Source organism: Astyanax mexicanus, chromosome 11, assembly GCF_023375975.1.
Source record: "Astyanax mexicanus isolate ESR-SI-001 chromosome 11, AstMex3_surface, whole genome shotgun sequence".
Taxonomy (NCBI): domain Eukaryota; kingdom Metazoa; phylum Chordata; class Actinopteri; order Characiformes; family Acestrorhamphidae; genus Astyanax; species Astyanax mexicanus.
Window position 1 is genome coordinate 32,548,829 of NC_064418.1, and position 23,597 is coordinate 32,572,425.

Consider the following 23,597-nt stretch of genomic DNA (forward strand, 5'->3'; position numbering starts at 1 on the left):
AGATTGTAGACTTGACCTAAACTCAACTAAAACGATGGTCTGGGATGATCTAGAGCTTTACAACTTGAAAAAAAGCAGCAACTATTGTTCAGCACCTACAGAACTCCTTCTAGACGCTAAGAAAACTATTTCAGGTGACTCTACGTCATGAATCCACTGAGAAAATACCAATAATGTGCAAATCTGTCCTCAAAGCTAAATGATGGCTTTTTAGCTAAGGATTTTGAACTGTGGAATGGGTACCGCTGGTGGTATGCAAAGCATCCCGGAGATGGTACACTAGAACACATCAGAAAAAAATTCAGCTTGCATTAAAATATTAATTAGATAATAATATTATTAATTTGTGTTTAGGGCTTTACCAGTTAGAATCTGTATGTAAGCTACACTTCAGACCTTCACTCTCAGAACCACAGTTTTATAATTATTAACATCAGTTTCATTGGCCCAATAGTAAAACCATTTTGAACACCTCAAGATATGCTATTAAACAAACAGTTCACAACAATTTTTGCATTACAATTAACACTTAAATAAGGTATTGAACACTGTAGTTTACTGCTGAGCACTCTCCACTTTCCACTGTTTAAATACTTCTATAATATCTCAGTAGGAATATTAGCAAGAAACAATAATCAAAACTTTTCCATTTTAACTTACAGACTGCTAAAGCCATTAAGATTCTTACAACAGGTAAAGAACAAAAGAGCAAAATATATGACGACATGTGTATGTGTGGATTACATGTCTAGCTCACTGTATATAAGCATGTGTGTGGTACATGTGTTCATGTGAACTGGCTTGTAAGAGGTACTTAATAGTTTAGGGGGAAAAAAATCATAAAAAGAAAGAAAATACATTGAATGAGAAGAGATGTGTCCAAACTTTTGACTGGTATTGTATGCTTTCTTACAAACAAAAATACTCTACTCTAAAAATACTATATCATAGCTGTCAAACACTTTTCTGAAGTGCTGCACATTTTAATAAATACTTCATATTGACAAAAGTTTTGGGATACCTGCATATTTATTTTTTTCTTCTGTAGTTATGCGTATTAAAAATAGTTTATTCAGTTTATAACTGTCTCTACTGTCCAGAGAATGCGTTTTTCTAGATTCTGAATCATTGCTTTGAGGATTTGATAGCGTTCAACAACAAGAGCGCTAGTGAGGTTAGAAAGTTTTATGATGATCACCACCCCCAAACTATATACCCTTGTAACCCACATCTGGCATTTGGCATATGCCAATAGTTAATTAACCAATAATTAATTAATATGTAATTGCTCTAGAGAGTCCTCTTCTATTAGCTTTACTTCTCTATAGGGACTAGATAAGCTGTCTATCAGTGATAAGTGATGGGTGAAACTTAAAATAGCAGAATATTGTTTATCATTCTCAAGCATGACTTGACTTTGGAATCAAGAGCAAAATTGGTTTTATATGGGGAGGATGGGGAGTTTCTTAGTAAATTTCATACAGTCCAAATGTACCATGTCAGTATTTTTGACAGTAAAGATTCTGGTGCCTTGTACTTTTTGTCCTAAATATAATCACAGGTTATATTAACCACAGAAAAATATTGCTTTATGTCTTTAGACTATTTAAAAAAAAAGGGTTCTGACAAAGTAATATAAGATGGCCTTAATCACTATAGAGATCAAAAAGCTACGTTTGACTCATAGTGTAATAAAAGACAGCAGAAGAGTCAATATGTGTTGTAGTAATAGCAGTTGGAGCAGCTTAAAACAGCTGGATAACAGTTCTGTTTAATTTTCTAACCTCATTCACTCCGACACCATGGCTCACAGAACACATTCCACCGACGAACGCGATGCTGCTCTGATGGTAATGAAAGGTCACATTACTGCAGATAAACACAAGGAGAGCCCTTTTAGAAACACACATTTCTCACTGTATAATAAAGACTAAAACTAAAAGAGGATGATTAACGTACACGCAATGAAAAGCGACAGACTCACGTGAACAGGTGAACTGCATCTGCGTGCTGTTTGATGTGCTGCTGACGATATCTGGAGAAGTTTCGCAGCATTTCCAGCGGATACACAGTGATTGGAATTTGGTCCTTATCTGTCCAGATCTCCACAGCAACCAGAACCACGCGTGTGTTCAAGTGTTCTTTAAAGACCTTCCATCAGAGAGAGAGACAGAGAGCGGGAGAAAGGGAGAGCAGGGTGAGGGTGAGAGGATGGTAAAGAAGGAGAATGAAATAAAAAAGAAATGAGAGTAATAGAAAGAGAAAGAAGCTCAGGAGAAGTGAAGAATGGCGTGAGAGAAGGGAAAAAGTGACAGGGCGACAGAGTAGCACAACACTTGGAGAGAATTAGAAAAGGCCTGAGTTTCTCAAAACACAACACACTAGGAAAAGTACGGGGGGGCACAGAAAAACAAAACAGTTAGAAAAGCAAGATGGAAGAAAGACTGACTGACATGAAGACAGTATAAAGTTACAACTCTTTAATCCTCCCGTTATGAGGGAGTTATGAGTTTAATTTTGGATAATTAAACATGCACTGGGTCAAACTGATCTGGGAACAGCATTGCTGTTCCTGACAAATGAACATAACAGGAGGGTTAAATTGCTCAGGACCACCGGTGGGTCCTGTATTTTCCCCACAGTTAAACTGTAGGAATAACTTAAAAAGTGTGCGTTGTTTTGCATAATTACCAAATAATAATCCACAGAGTGTAATTTCAGCATGAGGGGTCAATATTAGAGACGATCTTGCTGATAAAGCAGTAATGGTTAAAATATTATATTCTCATGTTATTAATCTCCGATGTGATGAAACTTAACTGGTGATAGGAATCTCACACTCTAAAGCTCTAAAACAGTTTGAAATGAACTTCTGAAATCAGTTTGCACCAAAGTAAAATGATATGCACCTGTGCTCCTTTCTGAAAACATTCAAATTCTTTTGTAAAACTGATGAAGAATAAATAACCACTTGTATATGAAGAGAAAATAGATAAAGCTATGTTTAAAGAATGCTTTTGCAAATTGACTCTTCATATGCTTTCAAATATAACTTTACCATGATTTATTCCACAACATATTTTGTCAACACTATCAGTGTTAATTTATCACTGGCAGTTCTACTGTAAATTATCACATTTCTTGTGATGTAAGGTATTAACCATATTTCAAATTTTACTAAGTATTTCACAGCGTTTAAGTATTATTATCACATATATCTTTAGATATCACAAGAATTTATTAATCCATTTCTGTGTTGTACTTAAGTTTACAAATGTGACAATTAAGAAGTGACAATGACCTAAATACTGCTTAAATATTCTTATTTTAAGGCCCTAACAGACAGAAAGTCTGACAGTGTTTTAAGCTGTTAAAGCTAAATGAAAACTCATAAACAAAAAAACAAACAAGCACGAACTTAATTCACAGGCACTATTCACTATACTGATTCAGGCCAGAAACCTTATTTACCCAAACATTTTATTAGGTGCCAACTAACTGTCACTGGCTAAGTAGGTGGCAAATAAGTGTTTCTGTTCAGAGGTTACCTCAAACCATTTAAGAATAATAATAATTTTTTGTCTGCAGAAGCTGTGCAGGCAGTCTATGCTTTATACTACACAATCGTAAATGTTAATAAATAAAATCAAATACAGATATAAGAGTCTATGTATTTGTCTTTTGGTAAACAGTTATGGTAACTTACGGCATCCACCAGGTTGACCACAGACTTTGCGAAGTTTTTGGTTTGCTGCTTGGTTTTGTGCCTTTTGAACTGTAGTGAAATATTAGTAAGACAAAAAGAGAAATCAAACACTTAAATACAGTGAAAAGAATTGTTTAATTTAATCTTAATTTAGATATAATAGATAGACATGTATATTCCTAAACATTTTTGAGCCCTTCTAATGAAAAAAACATATCAACCATTTCCCCATTAAAAAATTGGCATTTTACATAAACTCAAATGTTTTTAATTTAGACTTATATTTATTCATTCGCAGAGGCACTTAATAAGAAATAATTTGCAACAAAAAAGGGAATAACCAGGAAAAATTATATAAAAAGCTCAAATTATAATTTCTGTATTTCTGTTTTTAACAAGAGAGAAATGTTTTTATTCAGTTGCATAGATATTTCTAATTTTATTTTTCTGTGTTTTATATTGCTGTTACTTTGATAAGAGCACCATCTGATTGACAAATGTTTATCTGGCAAAGTGATCAGAGCGCCCTCTTGTGGCCACTGCTTTCACTCTGCACTCCACTGACAGGGATTATACTCTTCCTGTTTGTTTGTAAACCCATATACTCCACTAAAACTGTAGCTTTTAGTGATTTCTCTTACTAAATCACAGATTGATGACTTCTGATGTTTCTTTAAACTGACTCACATTTCCTTCATAGTGGACACACTGAAATCTGTGACTCTGTACACATAAACATTACTCACTCAGGCACACGACTCGCACATTATATAGCTATCCCACACACATAAACACTGGTCAGACCCAAACAAACACACACGCACCATGTTATGGTCACTGACAATCATGAGCTCGATGTACTTCATCTCTTCAAACACATTCCTTGGGATCTGGAAGAGAAACAGCCATTATGTAAGCAAGCAGAGCACTGCCACATTTTCAGCATAATGAAGGAAAGTCTTAAAACCTCATGGCTTTTCTGAAGTGACGTTTAGTCCCAGGATTAAATATCAGTTAGGCCTGTGTTCACCATGTAGCGACTGACGTGTGATCACAACACGCTTAAACAAACAGTCTGTGATTTAGGACTAAAGCTCTGCTAATAACAGGGTCACACAGGGTGTATCCACCACTCTTATTACAGCCTTGTGTAGACAGTGGGCCTGTAGAGGATTGACAAAAATGTTATATTGTGCTTATATTGAGATGTACTGGGGTTGCGTTAAATATTAGTTAAATATAAATTAAATATTTTTTTTGTGTTGCTTCATATAGGGAAGAAAGATGCAAAACAGCTAATTTACATACAGTGGAGCTTATTCATCCTCTGTCCTTAAGAAGAAAGTTATTTTATAAACTAATTTCTACAGTTTATAAAAAGATTTTGACATTCCACCGTGTTCTCTTACTTGGAATTATCTTAAATGACAATAAAATAAGATCCTTCATTGTCTTTTTATTCAAATTTATAAAAAATCTAAAATGTAACATATTCTTCAATGAAATCCATTGTTTTTGTTCTGTCACATATTTACACCTATTCAGCTTACAGCAGTTCAGTTCTGCCCATTCAAACTGCAGTTATACAAAGTTTTTCGATCTTTTTAAATAAGGCTAAATACAGCGGCAGAGACCATCTATCATTCTTTAAAGCTTTGCAACAAAGCAGCCTATTTGGTAATAATAAAAGTATGAATAAAACAACATAAACATTACAAGTGAATGTTAACAAAATAATAAAATAATAGATGTAAATGTTAAAAATGTCTCCCTTAAAAACAGCCTACATTGTGCAGCCTACAGCCATAATAATTTGCATTTTTAACCACATTAACCATTTGCTTCATCAAAACACCAACAAAAATCAGCAAACATATGAACAATACTTTTTTCCAGTGCAGTCCTATTAGACAGGGGTATGATATCATGTAACTGATGCCAGCTTAGAGCTGGACAACACAGCTGTGTTTTAGTTACTAAAGTTATGCTGTTGGTGAGCTCATGATGCGGCCTGTGTTCAGCCGTGTGGGAGGAGGCCTCCCTCACATGCTTACAGCACGCTTTTTCCTGCGCCGCAGCCAAGACATGTCATCCAGCTCTGACAACAGCGGCTCCACTTTATCTCCTACACACACACAAACACACACACACACAAACACAATGTTATCATTAGGACTTAGTTTGTGCTGTCTCGAAAAAACAACATGTTCCCCTCTTTGTTTCACTCATAACCTTCAAATGAAACACTTTCCTGAGAGATTTGGAGTCCCTCAAAATACATGACAGTAAATCTGTGGATGCTTATTATGTAATTCCTCGGTTGTGGTTAGTTTAGTTTTTATGAGAAAATTACATACTGTGTAAAGCAGTGAATGCCTATAAAAGTGTAGGAGTATGCCCTAGTTCATAGACATATTCAAACAACAGATACACAGAGGGACAAAGGAAATGTGCAAGAACAGACAATTATCTAACTCACGTAGCTCAGCACTAAAAACCGGGCGCTTTGTTCCCAGCTAAGCAGAACTAACCCAGAATTTCAGAGTAGCTTGTTTTTTAATGTAAGTTCAGCCAAAGCATTATGTAGCAAGTTTACCTTAACATAACAGGACTTGTAATAAGGAGAATGACATCTCTGACCCTGTGCTTCTTTTACTTATTTATCTGACTGCCAACAAATGCATATTTATCGCTGTCCAAAAGAGGGGGCTCATAGCCCAATTTATATTTACAGCAGTGGTGTAAAAGTGAATTATACTTATGGATCCTTAATCCCTCTTTAGTATTGTGCTATATAGATAGACCACCACACTTAAAATCCTTTAATTTTCTCAAATATCGACAGTGCGGGTTTTAATCCAGTGCACATTAAGTATGAATTTTACCAGTCAGGTTGTAAGGAGCACTAAAGTCACTCTGCTAAAGTGCAGCGTAATAAAGGAGTTTCAGTTTAGTTCTCCAGCACCAACACTTTAGCAGCATTAGCATTATCCACTAACTGATATTTCCCCTTCAGAGGTGAGTATTATTGCCCTGTAGCCTGCTGCTAACCCCAGCAAGGACAGCTGGAAAAGCGTTAGCATTAGCCGCTAACCACACTAGCTCTTTTGCCCTTCAGAGGTGAGTATATTGGACTGTAGCCTGCGTGTTTACTGTGCTAAAACAAGCTATGTGGGAGAACCGCTAACTAATATCGCCCTGGCTTACCAGAACACTCAGTGTTCCTCAGTGTAGCACTGTCGGGCTAACGGTTAGCCGCTAATGCTAATGCTCTAGCCTAGTGCTGGAGAAATTTAGTAATCTAAGCTTACTGTACATAAACGGCAGCACATTTCTTACCAAAATAAACAGTTTTCAGGAGACAATTCTGTGTATATTAACATCCAGTGCTCGTTTAACTTTAAATCTTTTTTGTTTACTTAGCTTAGCATTAACTTACTTAACTTAGTTAGCTTATGTATGAAAATAGACATCCACTGATAGTGGTCCTTATAACACAGTGCACCTTACAGTGCGATTGTTTTGTTTCAGTAAACAGTGGTGAAAACACAAGTGAATTCGGATGCTTCCTCATTACCAAGATTCGTCAGCACTGGTCACACACGTAAAAGGCTGAGCAGTGTTTAATCCCTGTGCGCACTAGATGTAAGTTCTGTGCCAAAGTTAAGGAAAGTGCTGTTGTAACTATCACTGGATTATGTAGGTAAACTCTGTTGCCTTCAGGTTGCTCCACTGTTGCTCCAATGTAGTGAGCTACAATGTTTACAACTAATTTTCAGTGCATTGTGGGACAATATAGTGCCTCAATCATATTTTAAAATCCACATTCCACATCCATATGATCCAGGCACTCAAAAAAAAATCTGAAATCATTAGTGCCCTACAATGTAAATTGGAATCCAAGTCACAGCTTTTGTTTAGGTTTTATTGTAACAAAAATATGTTTAAGTTATTTGGCAGATTCCCTAAGGAATTGACTTGAGTCATATCAACAAAACTAATTTACAGGCACCTGAATTAACTTACAATAACATAGCTAACATCCAGTAAGAACAAATGATCAATAATACAGTAAATGACTATCCTGAAATCTGTTTATACATTGGAAATGCAGGTTACCGCCGTATGAGAAATGAGACTGGGTTGGGAAATGACATCTAGGATTATTTTAGCAAACCAGAAAAATCAATCAAGGCTGCGTCCAAAGAATTTTGACTGAGGAAAAACTGAACATGAGGAATGTTTTTTTGTGCCATTCCCCAGAATGTTCTGAAATAATAATATTTTTGTTGTGAGTCAAGGATACATTGACTGGAAACATATTTTCCAGCTCATATCATTTTCTCCATTGTCTTACTAAGCCTGGTTACATATTGTGCATTAGCAAATTAAGTCCAGATCCCACTGAAATCACAGTGCAGCCTGTATGATGTATCTGGGTATGAACATGGGTGTAACTGCATTTAAGCAGCAAGAGCCCAAGATAAACTTACGTGAATGAAATAGGAGTCTCACGAATGTTTAGTTTAATTAACATGTTTAGATTAATAAATCCTGTAATAAACACAGGCTGAATGATATAAATGAATACCTTGTGTCTTAACCTGGACAATACAGGTGAAAACTTAAAGAAAAGTTAAAAGTAATATGTCAAAAGAATACCTTCATCCTGTGGGTCATTAGACTGCAGCAGGCTGGGTGTTCTGCGCAGTGTGTGAGGCCTAGCGGCTCCTTCCTAAAACACACACACGCAACCAAGTGCACAGATAATGCAAAGATTTGTTTAGAAAAAAAATCACATTTGTTTTATTAATCCTAAAATCTGCACAATGTTACACATAAATGTAGTTAGTAACAGAATTACTAGTTTAGTGGTTAATGCAGTGATGCTCCACCAGGTGAGAGAAAGACTAAACTGTGCATTTTGTTTTTTGCTGCTAAAGTTACTCCTATAATACACTGACATTCACTGACAAAAGTCATGGGATATTAGTATGTAAATTGATCATGAAGTGTTACCTCAGATGACTGCTTGGGAATGGCCACACCTGTATAAGGTGTGAGTTGTTTTCTTGTGAGTGAAGTTGAACACTGGGCAAAGGCAACATCAATTATAAGGGTGGGAGCTAGTCCTTATAGTGGGTGTCAGATGAATTGGACATTGTATTTTTTAAGTTGTGGGGGTATTTAAGATTCCTCGATCCACAGTGTCGCATGTGTACTGGGAATACATCATAGACACCATTGCCACTCACAGTGAACAGCACAGTAGGTGACAATAGTAATCACATTCACATTGAATCCCATGGGTCTGTGCAGCATTCGTAGGCTTTAATAGGGATGCTAGTTTCTGTCCCATGACTTTTGGCATGCTAATGTATTTTATCATTAATGTTAAAAACTTTTGTAAGTAAAGAATAAAACTTTGCTCACCTATTTTTGTCAGCAACCAAAGCTGTTTTTAAAACTAATAATAAAAAAAATAAAAAACAACCCTGGATATAAGATTAAATATTATCACATTTTAGAGGTGACAGTAGGTGCTAATCAAATAGCCAATATTATCTACGACATTTATGTCTAAAAGATTTCTTATACTTCACAAATAAGTCATATATTAAACAGACATCATGTAGAAAAACTACATTAAACTAGTCCCATCCTAAAAACTAGTCCTGTCCATAAAAAGAAATAGTTATTAACATTTGTATGTACAAATGTATTTATGTTTAGTTTATTTATTTACTCTAATATTGCACAGGAAAATATTAGCACAATGAAAAACTGTATGTTTAACTGTATGTTTTTGATTCTGTGAATCAATGCTTTTTTAATGAAAATTAATTTGTGGGAGAAATTAATAAAATCAAAACCAAAATTATTTTTGCAGAAGTTTGCAAGTTACATTCCAATAAAATGAGAAAAACAAAACATATTTTAAATAAATCTGTTACATTTTACGACATTAGGTTACATACAAGGTGCTAAGAAATTCAAAGAACTTACAAAAGAGTGAGTCTGTTTTAGAGGCTCAATCAGATACACATAAACTCCATCATCAAACATGCCACTGGCCGCCGCAGAGAGAAAGAAAAAGAGTGACAGATCAACAGAGCGTTCAAACAGGCAGTACAGTGTTCAGGATTCTCAGAGAAGCACTGTATTTATACTTACTGCAAGCCATTGCAGGTTGACAGAGCTACTCGAGAGGCCTCAACTCCTCTCACCTGACCACTGTAATAACAGTGTTCACCACCCTGAGAACACACAGACACACAGAAACTCATGCCACAAACATGCTAAATAACATTGCTATTAGGGCCGGTTGTGGGTTCTTGGTACAATGCCATTGAAAAACCTTTTTCCCTAAACACCTAAAGTAACATGTTAAAAAGACAAAAGTGAACAGTCTATATACTGATATATTTTTTTTTATACCAAGTTACTGTACATCATGTTTTTCCATAGCATCTTCTGAAGAACCATTTGTAGCATCTCTGTGGAAGAGGTCACGTGAACCTGTTTATACTGGTTGAATTCACATGCATTTACAATTGGTAGTAAAATGTAATTTGAGTAAATGTTACATAGTTACTTTTAATTATTTGATGTAAAAAGAAAATAATCGGTTTAAATGAAAAAACACAGAGGAGCGGGCAGAGCGAGGAGAGGTTTAGTGTGGATGTGTGGATTGGGCAATTATGGAAATATGGAACAAATCGCGTCCCTTATTGGTTTAATTATTTTTTTTTTATTCAGAATTTTTTTTCCCAGCATTTTATTTTTTACTCAGTAACGGAGAGTTTTCCAATGTAGCGAAGTAAATTACTTGTGTCAAAATCTACTTAAGTAAAAGTAAAATTACCCTTTTTTAAAAACTACTTTAAAATTACTCATAAAATCTACTTAATTACAGTAACGTGAGTAAATGTAATTCTTTACTTTTCACCTCTGGTGTTATATGATATGATTTGAGTGACTGGATTTTTATAACTGTTTTAAATGTATCTTGTGTAAGTTTACACTAGGGCTGTCCCTAACGATTATTTTTTAAACGATTATTCTAACGATTATTTTTTTCGATTAGTCGACTAATCTATTCATTGAGAAACATATTTAAATAATTATTTTACGTTTTAAAGCAAACGATAAATTACTATATTTATATATAATAACAACAACAACAACACCACAAGCCTACTAAACCAAACCCCACACTTATAATCACTTACATGTACAGCACGTTGTTTAGATCTATAACGCTAAAAATGGATAAGCTCCCATACACCACAACCGTGTGTTGCACTGTTTTCTGTGACCGCTAGATTTTGTGACCACTGGCAAGTAGTTCTCAGCAGACCGGTGCACTGGCCGATTCGAAACGTGTTCGTTTCTAATGTTTACCCCGACTGGCCAAAACGGTTCAGTTTAGGGCTGAGGGTAAGGTGTAGGTATAGAAAGCTTCCGTTTTGCCAATGAACGCTCATAACCGTGAGCACTGGTCACAAAATTCCGACGGTGACAGAAAACGGTGTGACACCGCAGCGCCGACGGCGCTAGCTAAAATAACTTAAGGCAGCAAAACACCTGAACTTATGAATAATGCTACTGTTTCTGGAAACTGCGAAATGCCATGCACAAATATAAACCAAAAATGTATAATTTCTGCCTGTGGCAGGTTTAAAACCTTTGGTAGACAGCCTTAAGTCTTTTTAAGGACACCCGCGGAGACCCTGATGTAAACGGTAACTTACTGTGTGACCCTGTTGACATAGTGCTCCTGGATGTTTGCGCTTCAAGTGCTCCTTTTGCACGTATGGCAGAGGACCACATTGTTGCCCTTTTGCGTGAAATGCTCCCAAACTTTAGATGCCCGCTGGCGTTTTTTTGTAGCTGGAGATTGCTCTCCGGAGTCCAAGCTCTCTAGAGCTTAGATTCTCTGTCCGAACCCGACATGACCCGAGGCCCGCCCGTAAATCCGACCCGGGCTCCAGAAAATAGTCCGAGATGTAGGCGTCTGTTTTTTAATTATATTTTTATTTAAAAAAAAATAACGAAAACTGAAAGTGAAACTAAACTAATTTATTTATAAGCGCTGTTTTCACTACCGCAGTTCTACAGCGGGGGTGTTGTGCCGATTCTGTCCGCGAAGCGGGAGTCAGATTCAGCAGAGAGTCGGATTCGGCACAAACGCGGCGGCACCTCGCGGTCCGCGGTGTCAGTTGTAAGCGCTCGCGCTAGCCGCAAAATACGGCAGAAAACACTGAGGGAGCTGCAGAATTATGAATGGGACTAGAATATGAGCACGAGGAGATCAAAGAGAACCTTCACCTGTGAGTAGAACAAGCAAATCTCTCTCTCTCTCTCTCTCTCTCTCTCTCTCTCTCGCACGTGAACTCCTCCGCGTTTGACTTGCAGAACTGTGTTTAGCTGTTCTTAAAAATCATTTTAATTAAATAATAGTTCTATGCTTCTATGTTACCGTGTTAATTAACATAATTCTGATCATATTTCGCTCATTAAAACAGCCCGAAAACAGCCAGTTGGAATTTTTGGGCCCGATCTAACCTCTAAAACCTCTAATGCTCTCCACAGGCGCCGCCATGTTTACGACGCGCCGACGCACGTTATGCAAATCGATGTATTTTTGTAATCGATGACGTCGATTATGTCGATGCGTCGCCCCAGCCCTAGTTTACACTTACATTTTTTTTATGTGGCTTTGCCTTATTCAGGTATAATCCTGATACTAAAAATGCATAAAGAGACCAGGTTTAAAATCTACACCTCTCTACAACTCTACACCTAGTCACTTTACGCGTCTTGAGTATCAGAATTATAGCTGGAAAAGGCCAAGCCACAAAAATGCAAAATGCAAGTTTAAAAACACCCAAGACACATTTAAAAAGATACAAATCAAATTGCTTAAGAGATCTGACAAGCAAATGCCAAAAACTGCCTGACACTGCCTTCTCTTCCAACCTTTTGCCGTATTTTAGCAGACATGGAGGGGTAAACATACTATAAATTATATCAGTAGCTAGTGAAACTTCAGCACAGAAAGAACAGGCCAGAAGAAGCTTATTGTTCTACAGTACAGGGCAGATTTATGATCCTAGCCTTAGCAAGCAGGGCATTCAGACATAACTACAAAAGCAAAGCCAAGCAGAAATCCCAAGGGACTAAATAGGAAATTTATAATAAACAATAATGTACATTGTATAGTAGAAACAGTGATGTATGATGGTCCAAGCTTTTGCAATGCCTCCTTGTTGCCTTACTTTTTTCACTGTGATAACCTTGTACACACATTATATTGTGTGTTAAATACCCTGTATTCTGAATGCACTGGTCAAAACATAATGACCACCTGCTAAATATGGTATAGGCCCATTTCTTTCATATGGTGCTACTATAGCTTATTCTACCTGTGCTATCTGGTATCTATATTCTTCAGCAGATTCTTAAGTACTGTAGATGTGAAGAGGATAAAAATTATCTTTAAATGAAATCAAATAATTTAACTGGTTATAATAAAAGATACAGATCATGGACAGTGAAATATATGAACTATATGTGAATTATAATTATAATATGCATATTTTCTGCAAAAATAAAAGTGTCTAGTAGGGCTGCACAATGTATCATTTTTAGCATCAGCATTGCAATGTGTGCATATACAATTTTCACATGTTCAACCATTACGTGAGGCTAATTAGAACGTGCACATCTTGCTACAACTTTCACTAGTTTTCCATGAACTATCTAACAGAGGTGGATGACATCTGCCCAGCATTACTTATCATCAATTTCTGGAGAAATCTGTTAAAAATTCAGTATTTTTTTATATTTCAAGACAACAAAATTTTGCAGTGTCAATTTTGTCCCCAATACCGTCAAGCCCTTGTTATTACCTATGCTGTTATTTGTAAGGCTGTATATTGGCAAGAATTTGTCAATACCATACATTTCACAGTAGCAGGTTATGTTTAAGTGTATTGGAATATATTATGATGATGAAAGCAAACTGATTTATTGTAATATTGATATATTGAAAAAAAAACATCATTTGCATACAATCTGAGTTTAAGGAAGATTGTACTTTGTATGCAATTTTTTATGCAAAACAGTGAAATCTGAAGATTGTGTTAAACCCAACAATAAATAAACCACTGTCTGCCACCATTCTTTGCATGTAAACTAGTAATTAAATTAATACCGTACTGCAAAACATAATATTGAGATTTTTCTTATATGAATAATTTAGTGATTAATCTAGTGATTAGGTTATTAGGTTGTTCTTTTCTTTTTTATGAGAGAAAACCTATGCAATGTTAAGTTCCAGACACTTCCTTGGTACCTTGTGTTTTTATAATGGGGGTGGTATCATGTTACATATACCACTCAAAATGCATCCCTGGGTGTGGCTCAGTTTCCTGTATTGATCCGTGACTACAGTGACTCAGCGTATAGTGTATAACCTCTCACATATTCTCTTTCTCTCTATATCTGTCACTCTTTATATCATTTGCTCTTTCTTATCAATTTTATTATTACTATCTCTCACTCATTCCCCAATTCATCTTCTCACACTGCCAGGTTTCCCACACTGCATTGTTACTGCAGAGTAACGTCAGGTGGTCACATGACCTGAGCTGCAGGCCAGCAGAGCTTTGCTGAGTCAGCACTGACAAATCCAGCAGCCCATTTCCTAATTCAGCAGCACTCAGCTCTCTTACTCACCCACTCACTCTCTCTCTCCTTCTCCCTCTCTCTCTCTCTCTCTCAGTTTCTCCCTCAGGCTCTCAGTCAGTCCTATCACTTAGTTCTCTATCTCAGTCTATACATATCTGTATACCTCTGTTTCTCTCTCCTTCTGTGTGTTTCTGAACACAATGTTCTCCTGATTACTCTCTCTCCTTATCAGCTCTTTCTGTATCTCCCTCTCAGCTCTTTTTCTCTCTCACTCAGCTCTCTTTTTCTCTCATACTCAGCTCACTTGCTCTCAGCTTGTTTTCTCTTCTAGGTCTGTCACGATAATTACATTTCTGCACAACATACAGCGGTGCTTAAAGGTTGTTAACCTTTTAGAATTTTATCTAAAATCCTTTAATTTTCTCAAAATCTATCAGTGTGCCTTATAATTTAGTGCTCCTTATGTATGAATTCTACCAGTCAGGTTGTAAGGAGCAGTAAAGCCACTCCGTTGAAGTACACAGACTTCAGTAAAGTTTCTCTTCAGCACTGAGACAGGAGCAGTATTAGCATTAGCCGCTAACCGTGCTAAGCGCTAGCTCTTTTGTTGTTGAGAGGTGAGTATATCAGACTGTAGCCTGCGTGTTTATCATGTTAAAACAAGCTACGTGGGACGAACCGCTAGCAATGTGGGACCAGCCCTGGCTTACGAGAACACTCAGGGTTCCTCAGTGTAGCTCTGTAGAGAGGCCTTAGCCGCTAACTGCGGCTAATCTTAGTGGAAATCTGCAAACCTAAGCTTACTGTAAATAAACGGAAGTGCTTAACTCAATTAATTCAATTTCAATTAAATTTTATTTATATAGCGCTTTTTACAACAAAGGTTGTCACAAAGCAGCTTTACAGAGAAAAACAGCTCCACGCCTCTTATGAGCAGCACCACAGAGATGCCAAAATAAATACTCGCCCAAATAAATAGTTTTTAGGAGAGAATCTCTGTAGAATAACATTAAAAGAAAAACTTTTTTATTAAGTATTAAAGTTTTGTTTACTTAGCTTAGCTTTACAAGTCTGCTGAATTAGAAGGAAAACATGGCCTCACTACTGTCGCATAATGCGCCTTATATCCAGTGTGCCTTAAGTATGAAAATAGACATGAAAATAGACCAGAAGACTTACTGATAGTGCGCATTATAATCCGGTGCATGGAATCCAGTATAGTATAGTAGAGTGGCTTTACTGCCCCTGAAAACCTGATTGGTAAAATTCATACATAAAGCGCACCAGATTATAAGCGCACTGGCGATTTTTGAGAAAATTAAAGGAAAAATAAGATATATATTTCTGCATTAATATGACCTAAAATATCATTAGATTTCACACAATTTCAAGTCTTATAATTAGATAAAGAGAACCCAATTTTACAAATGAGACAAAAAAATATTATACTTGGTAATTTATTTATTAAGAAACATTATCCAATATTACATATTTGTGAGTGGCAAAAGTTTGTAAACGCAGTTAGTTTGAGTCAGTTGTTTTTTTTAATCAATGAAAAACAATCAGGTCTGAGTTGGCTGAGCATGTTTTATTTAAATTGCAAGGATTTATCATAGCCTGCTCTTTACAACATGTTTAAATACATCTACCATGGCAAGAAAAACAGTTGTTGATGCTAATCAGGCTGAAAAAGGTTATAAAACCATCTATAAGGAGTATATGTACACAGTCAAACAGATGATGTACAAATGGAGGAAATTAAAAAACATTTTTACCCTCCCCAGGAGTGGTCAACAAACAAAGAGCACTCCAAGAGCAAGACACATAATAGTTGACGAGGTCACAAAGGACCCGAGGGTAACGTCTAAGCAACTGAAGGCCTCTCTCACACTGGCTAATGTTTATGAGTCCACCATCAGGAGAACATTAAACAGGGATACAAGGATAAAACCACTGCTCTCCAAAATAAACATTGCTGCTCGTCTGCTGTTTGCTAAAGATCACATGGTCAAGCCAGAAGGGATTGGAAGAATGTTTTGTTTGCGGATGAGAGCAAAATGGAACCTTTTGGTTTTACTAAAAATCTTTATGTTTGAAGAAATGAAAACACTGCATTCCAGCATAAGAAAAGTATCCTATTATTACATCTGTGAAATATGGTGATGGTAGTATGATTGTTTTGGCCTTTTTTACTGCACCTGACAGACAGCTTACTGTCATTTACGGAACAATGATTGAGAAATTAATTGCGGTTATTGCCGCAACTGTTGCATTCATCAGTTGCATAAAAATGTACTTAAAATTAGAGGAGTTTGATTATTAATTGAGATTATTTCTGGGGCATTATATCATCAAAAAATAAAAAGTTAATGTTCCAAGCTACTCTCTCTCTCATTCAGCTCTGTCTTTAACACTCTTCACAGACATATTTATATATCTCTGTTTTCTCTCTCTCTCTCCCACTGTCTCTCCCACTCTGTCCAGTTTTTGGACATCTTTCATTCTCTTTCTTTCACATCTAAATTCCATTTATTATATTGCTTTTCTCACCCATTTGTTTCCTTCCTCTCTCTTTCTTTAAAATAAATTATACTTCATATTATTAAACACCCCTTTTTACTGCTATAGAAGCTCAAACAGTAGTACATCATTAATCGCATCCTAGTTATTTATTCAAAATGCTCCACTGTTGATCTGTTTAATTTATCTCAAATCTGGTTCAATATAGTAACATACATAATATCATACGTATGCATGTGGATTAAGAATAAAATGCTGGTAAGTGAGCATATGTCTACTGGAATAAATCAGAACAATAGATAGTGTGATAGTGTAAACAAAGCTGTAACATTTACCTTAGATAGGATTGGTTTGCCATCCTCATAATGAATCTCCACATAATCGGAGGACAGTAGGTCACTGTAACACAGACAGGGAATAAGCATTATGATTAATTCCAGCTAGTGAAGTTTCCTTTGTTGAGCCTGAATATCATGTCAGTTGTTGCACTGGATTCAGCAAGAAGACAAAAGTGGTGTAAATATACAGATCAGTGCTCAGCAATTAAAAAAAAAAATTAAAAAAAACCTAAATAAAATAATCACAAAACAAAACAAAGTAATCACAGCTGGAAATTGAACTAGAATCTAAAACTAACCCAAACATGGCTGAAATTCCAAATTCATTGGCCCATTTTGTCTTTGTCACCTAAATTACCTAAACCAGCCCACTAGAAAAAGCCCTAGTAGCTGTGACACTGTAAAAAAAACTGCAAACAATTTTCTGAGACAAATTTTCCTCAAGATACTAGTTTATGACTGTGGCTTTGCTTGCTTGTGCAAAAGTCCCACAGAAAAGTAGCTTAAACTAAGAGAGCCAAAAAGCTAAGGCTAGAAAAGCTGAGCTTAATTTAGGGGAATGCCAGCTGAGGAAAGCACCCCTCATTGGAGCACATTCGACTGCTGTTGAAAGGAGTTTGTGAGCAAGACATGATCTAGAAAATCAGTGTGTTTAATTTTAACACTGATTTAAATATCAATTTTAGATATCAATGAATATTAGTTAGACAGTTTTATGGCATACATACAGTATTGTCACTTTATTATTGACTTACTATTTATAGGCTACATCAAAGAACAACTTATATACCTTCAATAGCACCTTTAAATACTCAAATACCTTTAAATACACTTCCATTTTCCATTCCAAGAAACATGTGAGCCAATAGTGCAAATATAGAGATATTATGCATAAGAGAATGAGAATATAACAGCATACAGAAGTTACCACTGTGTAGCACTATGGACAGATATGAACAGGCAGAGAGTACTTTAAGCATGCATATTTCATGCAGAGAATTGATTGACCACTGGGCTTTAAAGCTGTTAGAGTTTTTTGTTCATGACTACCAAAATTTATGACCTACCTAAGCAGGCACAACATACCGTAAAGACTCAAGACTACATGAAAAATTAATCATGGTATTGGTCTTAAGTGTTTCTGGTACTGTTTTAATGCACTGCTCTCTAAAAAGGGAAGCCAGTCTGTCATTAGCTTAGAGTCAGGGGACAACTTTTTTACTTCGTGAAAATAAAACTCAAGTCACAATACAGTAACATTTAAAATATATTTTGATATATGTTCAGCTTCAGATACGTTACAATCCTATTAGTGTTTACCCAATCAATGCAAAATTACAAGTCCATCCAAGCGAGTTCAGCTGTCCAATGATGTTGAGTTTTCAGCAGTTTGAAAAGATGGCTTGCTTTTTATACATAGGGGAAAGAACATGCACCTATCCAAAATTGGTGGCATAATGGAGTTTGTGGGTCCTATCTTGTAAGTAAGAACTGCTTTTAGACCTGAAATAATAACTAATTTTCTTTAACAAAATATTGTTCCAGAAATTATTACGAAAAAATATATTGTTAATTGAAGACCATTTACTTCCACTGTTATATTGAAAATATAATATCATAATAATGCAATTACACTCTTAAGGACAATTAACCTTTAGGAAACTGAGCAACAAGATAAAATATTGGTGAAGATATTTCCTATTTTAACAAATATCCAAGTAAACACCATTGGCAATATCAAAAATAATGTCCATATACTGTAAGAAAAGTTACAAAATAATTATCATATGAAAAGACTAACATACTAACAAAGTGAAAAAAATAATCTGTTCGGTTTTGCTTTTAGACAAAAATTATCATTCTGATACATGTTTATGAAGTATCTGTTTACTGTGAATAAAGTGAAGATACTGTATTTACACCATTAAGGAATAAACACAACTTGCACCACAAATATCTACTACTAAATCAAATATTATACCTTAATTAAACTTGCTGACTGGCTGTCTGGAAGCACCACCGACTTACTTAAAGGTAGGACAGCAGTCATAATCAAAGATATGAATGTGGTCTCAGTTAAATATTCAGTGGTAGAGTGAAGTGAGGTGAAGATCACTCACTATGTATGTTTGTGGGTGTAGGGGTATATATGTATTTACATGTAAAAGAAAGTGAAAGGTGTCATTAATACTGGGTCTCTGTGCTGGATTCACCTTCACTGTTATGTCCTCTAACACTCCCTCACAAATCTCTAAACCTGACTCAGCGAGCCAACACACACACACATACACACACAAAGAATGTGGGCAGCTCATACTCTTTCCATGCAAATAAAAAAAAAATGCACATGTGTTTAAGTCCTTAAACCCTAAAAGCCTGTACACTGGTCCACAAAACTGGTTTTATGTTTTTTGCCGGAAAATCCTGAAACACTTAAGCAAAGTTACTGTAGAATGTATTTCTACAGTAAATGTTCATCATACCCAACATATACATCATTTTCACAATAAACCAAAAAATATTTCTTCCAGATTTCCATTCAGTAACCTCATACAAGAACAAATGTGTGTGTGTGCATGTGTTAATACATGTTTTGTATGCAGTTAATCAATAAAAATAATGCTATGCTGCTCTGCTTGTATGCACAAATGTAATCCTTTTTAAATAGTAATTTAGTGCAATTTTCAATACCTTTGTGGTATTTTGCTGAAATATTTATAGCCACATGCAGATTAGACTAGACAAACAATGGACGATTAATTTGTTTTATGGTTGAGATATTAACCATTAGATGTTATGAGAATATGATTGTTTTTTTGTTAGTTTTAAATATAAATTGTAGTATATACCATATTGTTCACAATGAATATACTATATTTTTCACATTTTTTTTGGCGCAGAAGATTATAAAGTTAGCAATAACTATTTTCTGGTCTATTTTTATACTCAAGGAACACTGGGTTATTGTGCAACACTAGTGAGGCACAGGGGTGTCGCAGTGTTTTCCTTCTAATTCAGTAGATCTGTAAAACTAAGCTAAGTTAAGTAAACAAAAAACTGTTTATTTGGGTGAGTAAAGTGCTTCATTTATTTACAGTAAGCTTAGATTTACAGATTTCCACTAAAGCTGGGTGCAGCTATATTATCATTAGCAGCTAACCATTAGCACTATCAGCAGTTAGCGGCTAATGCCAACCGGCAGAGTGTTCCGGTAAGCCAGGGTGATAGTAGCTAGCAATTCATTAGACATAGCTTGTTTTAACATGGTAAACACGCAGACTACAGTCCAAAATACTCACTACTAAACGGCAAAAGACTTGGCACTTAGCGTGGTTAGCAGGTAATGCTAATTTTCCTTCAGCAGTGCTAGCCGGGGGTAGCAGCAGGCTACAGGCCGATAATACTCCCCTATGAACGGCGAAAGATCTAGCGATTAGAGCAGTTAGTGGCTAATGCTAATAATGCTGGAGAACTAAACTGATACTCCTGTATAACTCTGTAAGTTACTTCAGCGGAGTGACTTTACTGCTTCTTACAACTTGACTTCATACATACACTGTATAATAAGGCACACTGACTTTTTGGGAAAATTTTAAAGATTTTAAGTGCGCCTTATAGTGCAAAAAAATACGGTAGGCTAAATATTGCTCAGTACCAAACAAGTCTATGATAACTCACCATTACTCACACTGCCTGGCTTTGTGGTATTTGAAAATGATTTTATGTAACTCTGGAACCCACAATCAATACCAATAACAGAAGCTATATTTTAGTTTTCGTACTATGCTTGTGAGTTTAATTGATTCAAATTCGTACCTGCATACTCTCACTAACAAAAAAAACCCAGCTTGCAGCTGTCTCAGGCAGATATATAAATGATTCCAGATGTGTTCTGATTAGACACTGGGTCTTCCCACAAGTGGGGGTAAAAACGTTTCTCCTGCTGCCTTACAAAAAACGGTTAAACAATTTGCTTGGTTGACTGACTTTTTTTGAGATTGGCTCATCATTGCACTGAGAGTACCAGGAGGGTCGTTCAATGAATTGCCCAACATCTAGGCCGTCTGTCAGCCAGCCAACATTGCCTTTATTTGCAGTGGTGTTGTGAACAATAAATCTAGACTGGTATGGACTGGAACTGCATCGTCTTTGGCAACAAATGCAATTAACACTTTCAACTGGCATTTTTCTGCAGGACAAGCTCGCTAACACACAGCAACGGTTTCCCAGGAATATCTCTTCCAGATTACAACAATTCCTTGGCCTACCCAGTTCCCAGATTTGTTACTAATTAAGCATTAATGGGACCAGCTGGGATGCCAGCTTTGGCAACTTATGAGTGTGTAGGATCTCCAGGCACAGCTACATCTGTGGGCAAATGTGCTGCAGGATACCATACAGAAACAGTACGAGTCCATGCTCAATGGGGTACTAGAGCCTCCTTTCAATTTCACTGTGTACAGTTTTATTAAAACTACATTTACCTTGTAATTACTAACATATATCATTACATTCACACATATTACATTTTGCTCGAATCAACAACTCCTTTTGGTGCATATTTTTTTTGTCAGAGATGTACAGGCATGACAATTATTCCATCATAAGAGTGAGGAAGTGAAGTGGTTAATGGAGCTCTGTTCCTCTGCAGCGCTGCAGAAAGCATCCCTGAGCAGAGGTCTGGAGCAGCTGAGCGTAGGGTAATTTTAGCACGCCGGCACAGAGAGCGGGATGTGGAGGACTAAGCAGAATTGTGCTGCACAGGTGCAGTGAGGGGAGTAGAGCAGAGCAGGAGCCACTGGCTGCATGCAGAGAGAGAGCCTGCTATATTTAGATTAACGCTGCTGCACAGCCACAACAGCGGCCACTGCGTGGGCACAAAACGCCCACACCCACAACCACAGCCATCCTCACCCACAAAGTACACATACAGCTCACACAGCTGACCATGAATGAGTGTTTTCCTATGCTTTGAACATTAAAAGAATAAAAAAAATCAGAGCTACAGAATCCTTTCCATTGCAGCAGTCATAAGACTAAAGTCTTGCTTTGAAGACAAAAAAATATAAGTTACACATTTCTTGCATGAAAGAATAATATCACAGGAGATATTCAGAGAAAAACACATAGAAAACTGACCTTGCGCTCAGTCCCTAAACCAGATTGTCTGCTCTGCATATGAATTATAGCAGTAGACTGGCACAGACATGCTTCTTTCTCTATTCAATTACAGTAATCAGAGATTCCCAGGCCTCCAGACCGGCGGATAGCTGCTGTCTGCACCACACGACAACAACAGCAGGCAATATCAGTGTAAGAGGAGCAAAATACACTGCATAAATTCAGCTACACTAACTGAATTACCCAATAACAGCAGTGAGCTTTCATATATAACACACACCAGCCTGGCCAGCTATTGATTTTGTTACAAGTAAATCGCATGAGCTCGTACAGCTGACTTTGACTACAGGCTTGTATAGTGTATAGTCTGTCTAGACTATAGGCTTGATTATAGTATCATGACTTCACATTAACTAACTTTGGCCCTGCAAACCAATATTTTTATTAACAACCATGGACATCAACAATTAACACATTGACACAACAGACAATGTATTAGTTAATAAAGATTTAAGATGACAGCCCTCATTATAATCAGCCAAGGGCAGTTGTCTCAGCACATAAAAAAGGCCAATCAGTGAATGGTATGGTTCCATAGACCTAATCATAAAAACATGGCCTAAGGCAGCATATGGTGGCTGTAAGATCAAACTTCATCTGAAACATTCAGCTTGACAGCTTGCAAACACATCATGAGGAATCAACCAATAGAAACTGCCCAATATACTAGGAATTAAGTATTGTACATTTTTGAGATCTGATGTTTCCAGTAGAACACAACTAATACAAATGGGGCTTTGTGATAAATCATATTTCTATCTTCTTTTTAAGTATTTTCTTTATTGTGATATTTCACAATAAACACATTCAAAAAGGTGAATAACATTGTGAATAACTCAACACAAATTCAGATTGTATAACCTACACACAGCAACAGAGGGAGCACTTCATTCTACAGACTATGATCATGTGACATAATGAGGCTGTAGGCGGAGTGAGGTAGAGTGAGGTAGAGGTTTACTGTAAACTGTAACCACACACCAAATTATTTCTGGTAGAAATGAGTGCAGCCAAACCAAGTGCAGAAAACCCTTTGAGGGACTAAATTAGATTTTAATTTTTTTGCATTTCATAATTATATGAGGATGTCCAACATCACAAACTGCATTTTGTCCATATAATGCATCTCTAAATACAACACACTGTATATGAATGTA

At 36.4% G+C, this 23,597-nt stretch overlaps 1 protein-coding gene across 4 annotated transcripts in view; it reads right to left on the bottom strand.

Moving 5' to 3' along the window:
- LOC103039143 (disintegrin and metalloproteinase domain-containing protein 23) overlaps positions 1–23,597 on the bottom strand; it is a 42,890-nt gene that overhangs the window by 16,040 nt on the left and 3,253 nt on the right. For all 4 annotated transcript variants that reach the window (XM_022680319.2, XM_007257968.4, XM_007257967.4 and 1 more), the window contains exons 4-12: positions 17,257–17,320; positions 9,881–9,963; positions 9,713–9,776; positions 8,369–8,441; positions 5,761–5,831; positions 4,531–4,596; positions 3,707–3,775; positions 1,985–2,151; positions 1,785–1,869 (exon numbers count right to left, since the gene is read on the bottom strand). In XM_022680319.2, the coding sequence (XP_022536040.2) occupies positions 1,785–1,869; positions 1,985–2,151; positions 3,707–3,775; positions 4,531–4,596; positions 5,761–5,831; positions 8,369–8,441; positions 9,713–9,776; positions 9,881–9,963; positions 17,257–17,320 (742 nt within the window). The remainder of the gene's footprint in view (positions 1–1,784; positions 1,870–1,984; positions 2,152–3,706; positions 3,776–4,530; positions 4,597–5,760; positions 5,832–8,368; positions 8,442–9,712; positions 9,777–9,880; positions 9,964–17,256; positions 17,321–23,597) is intronic.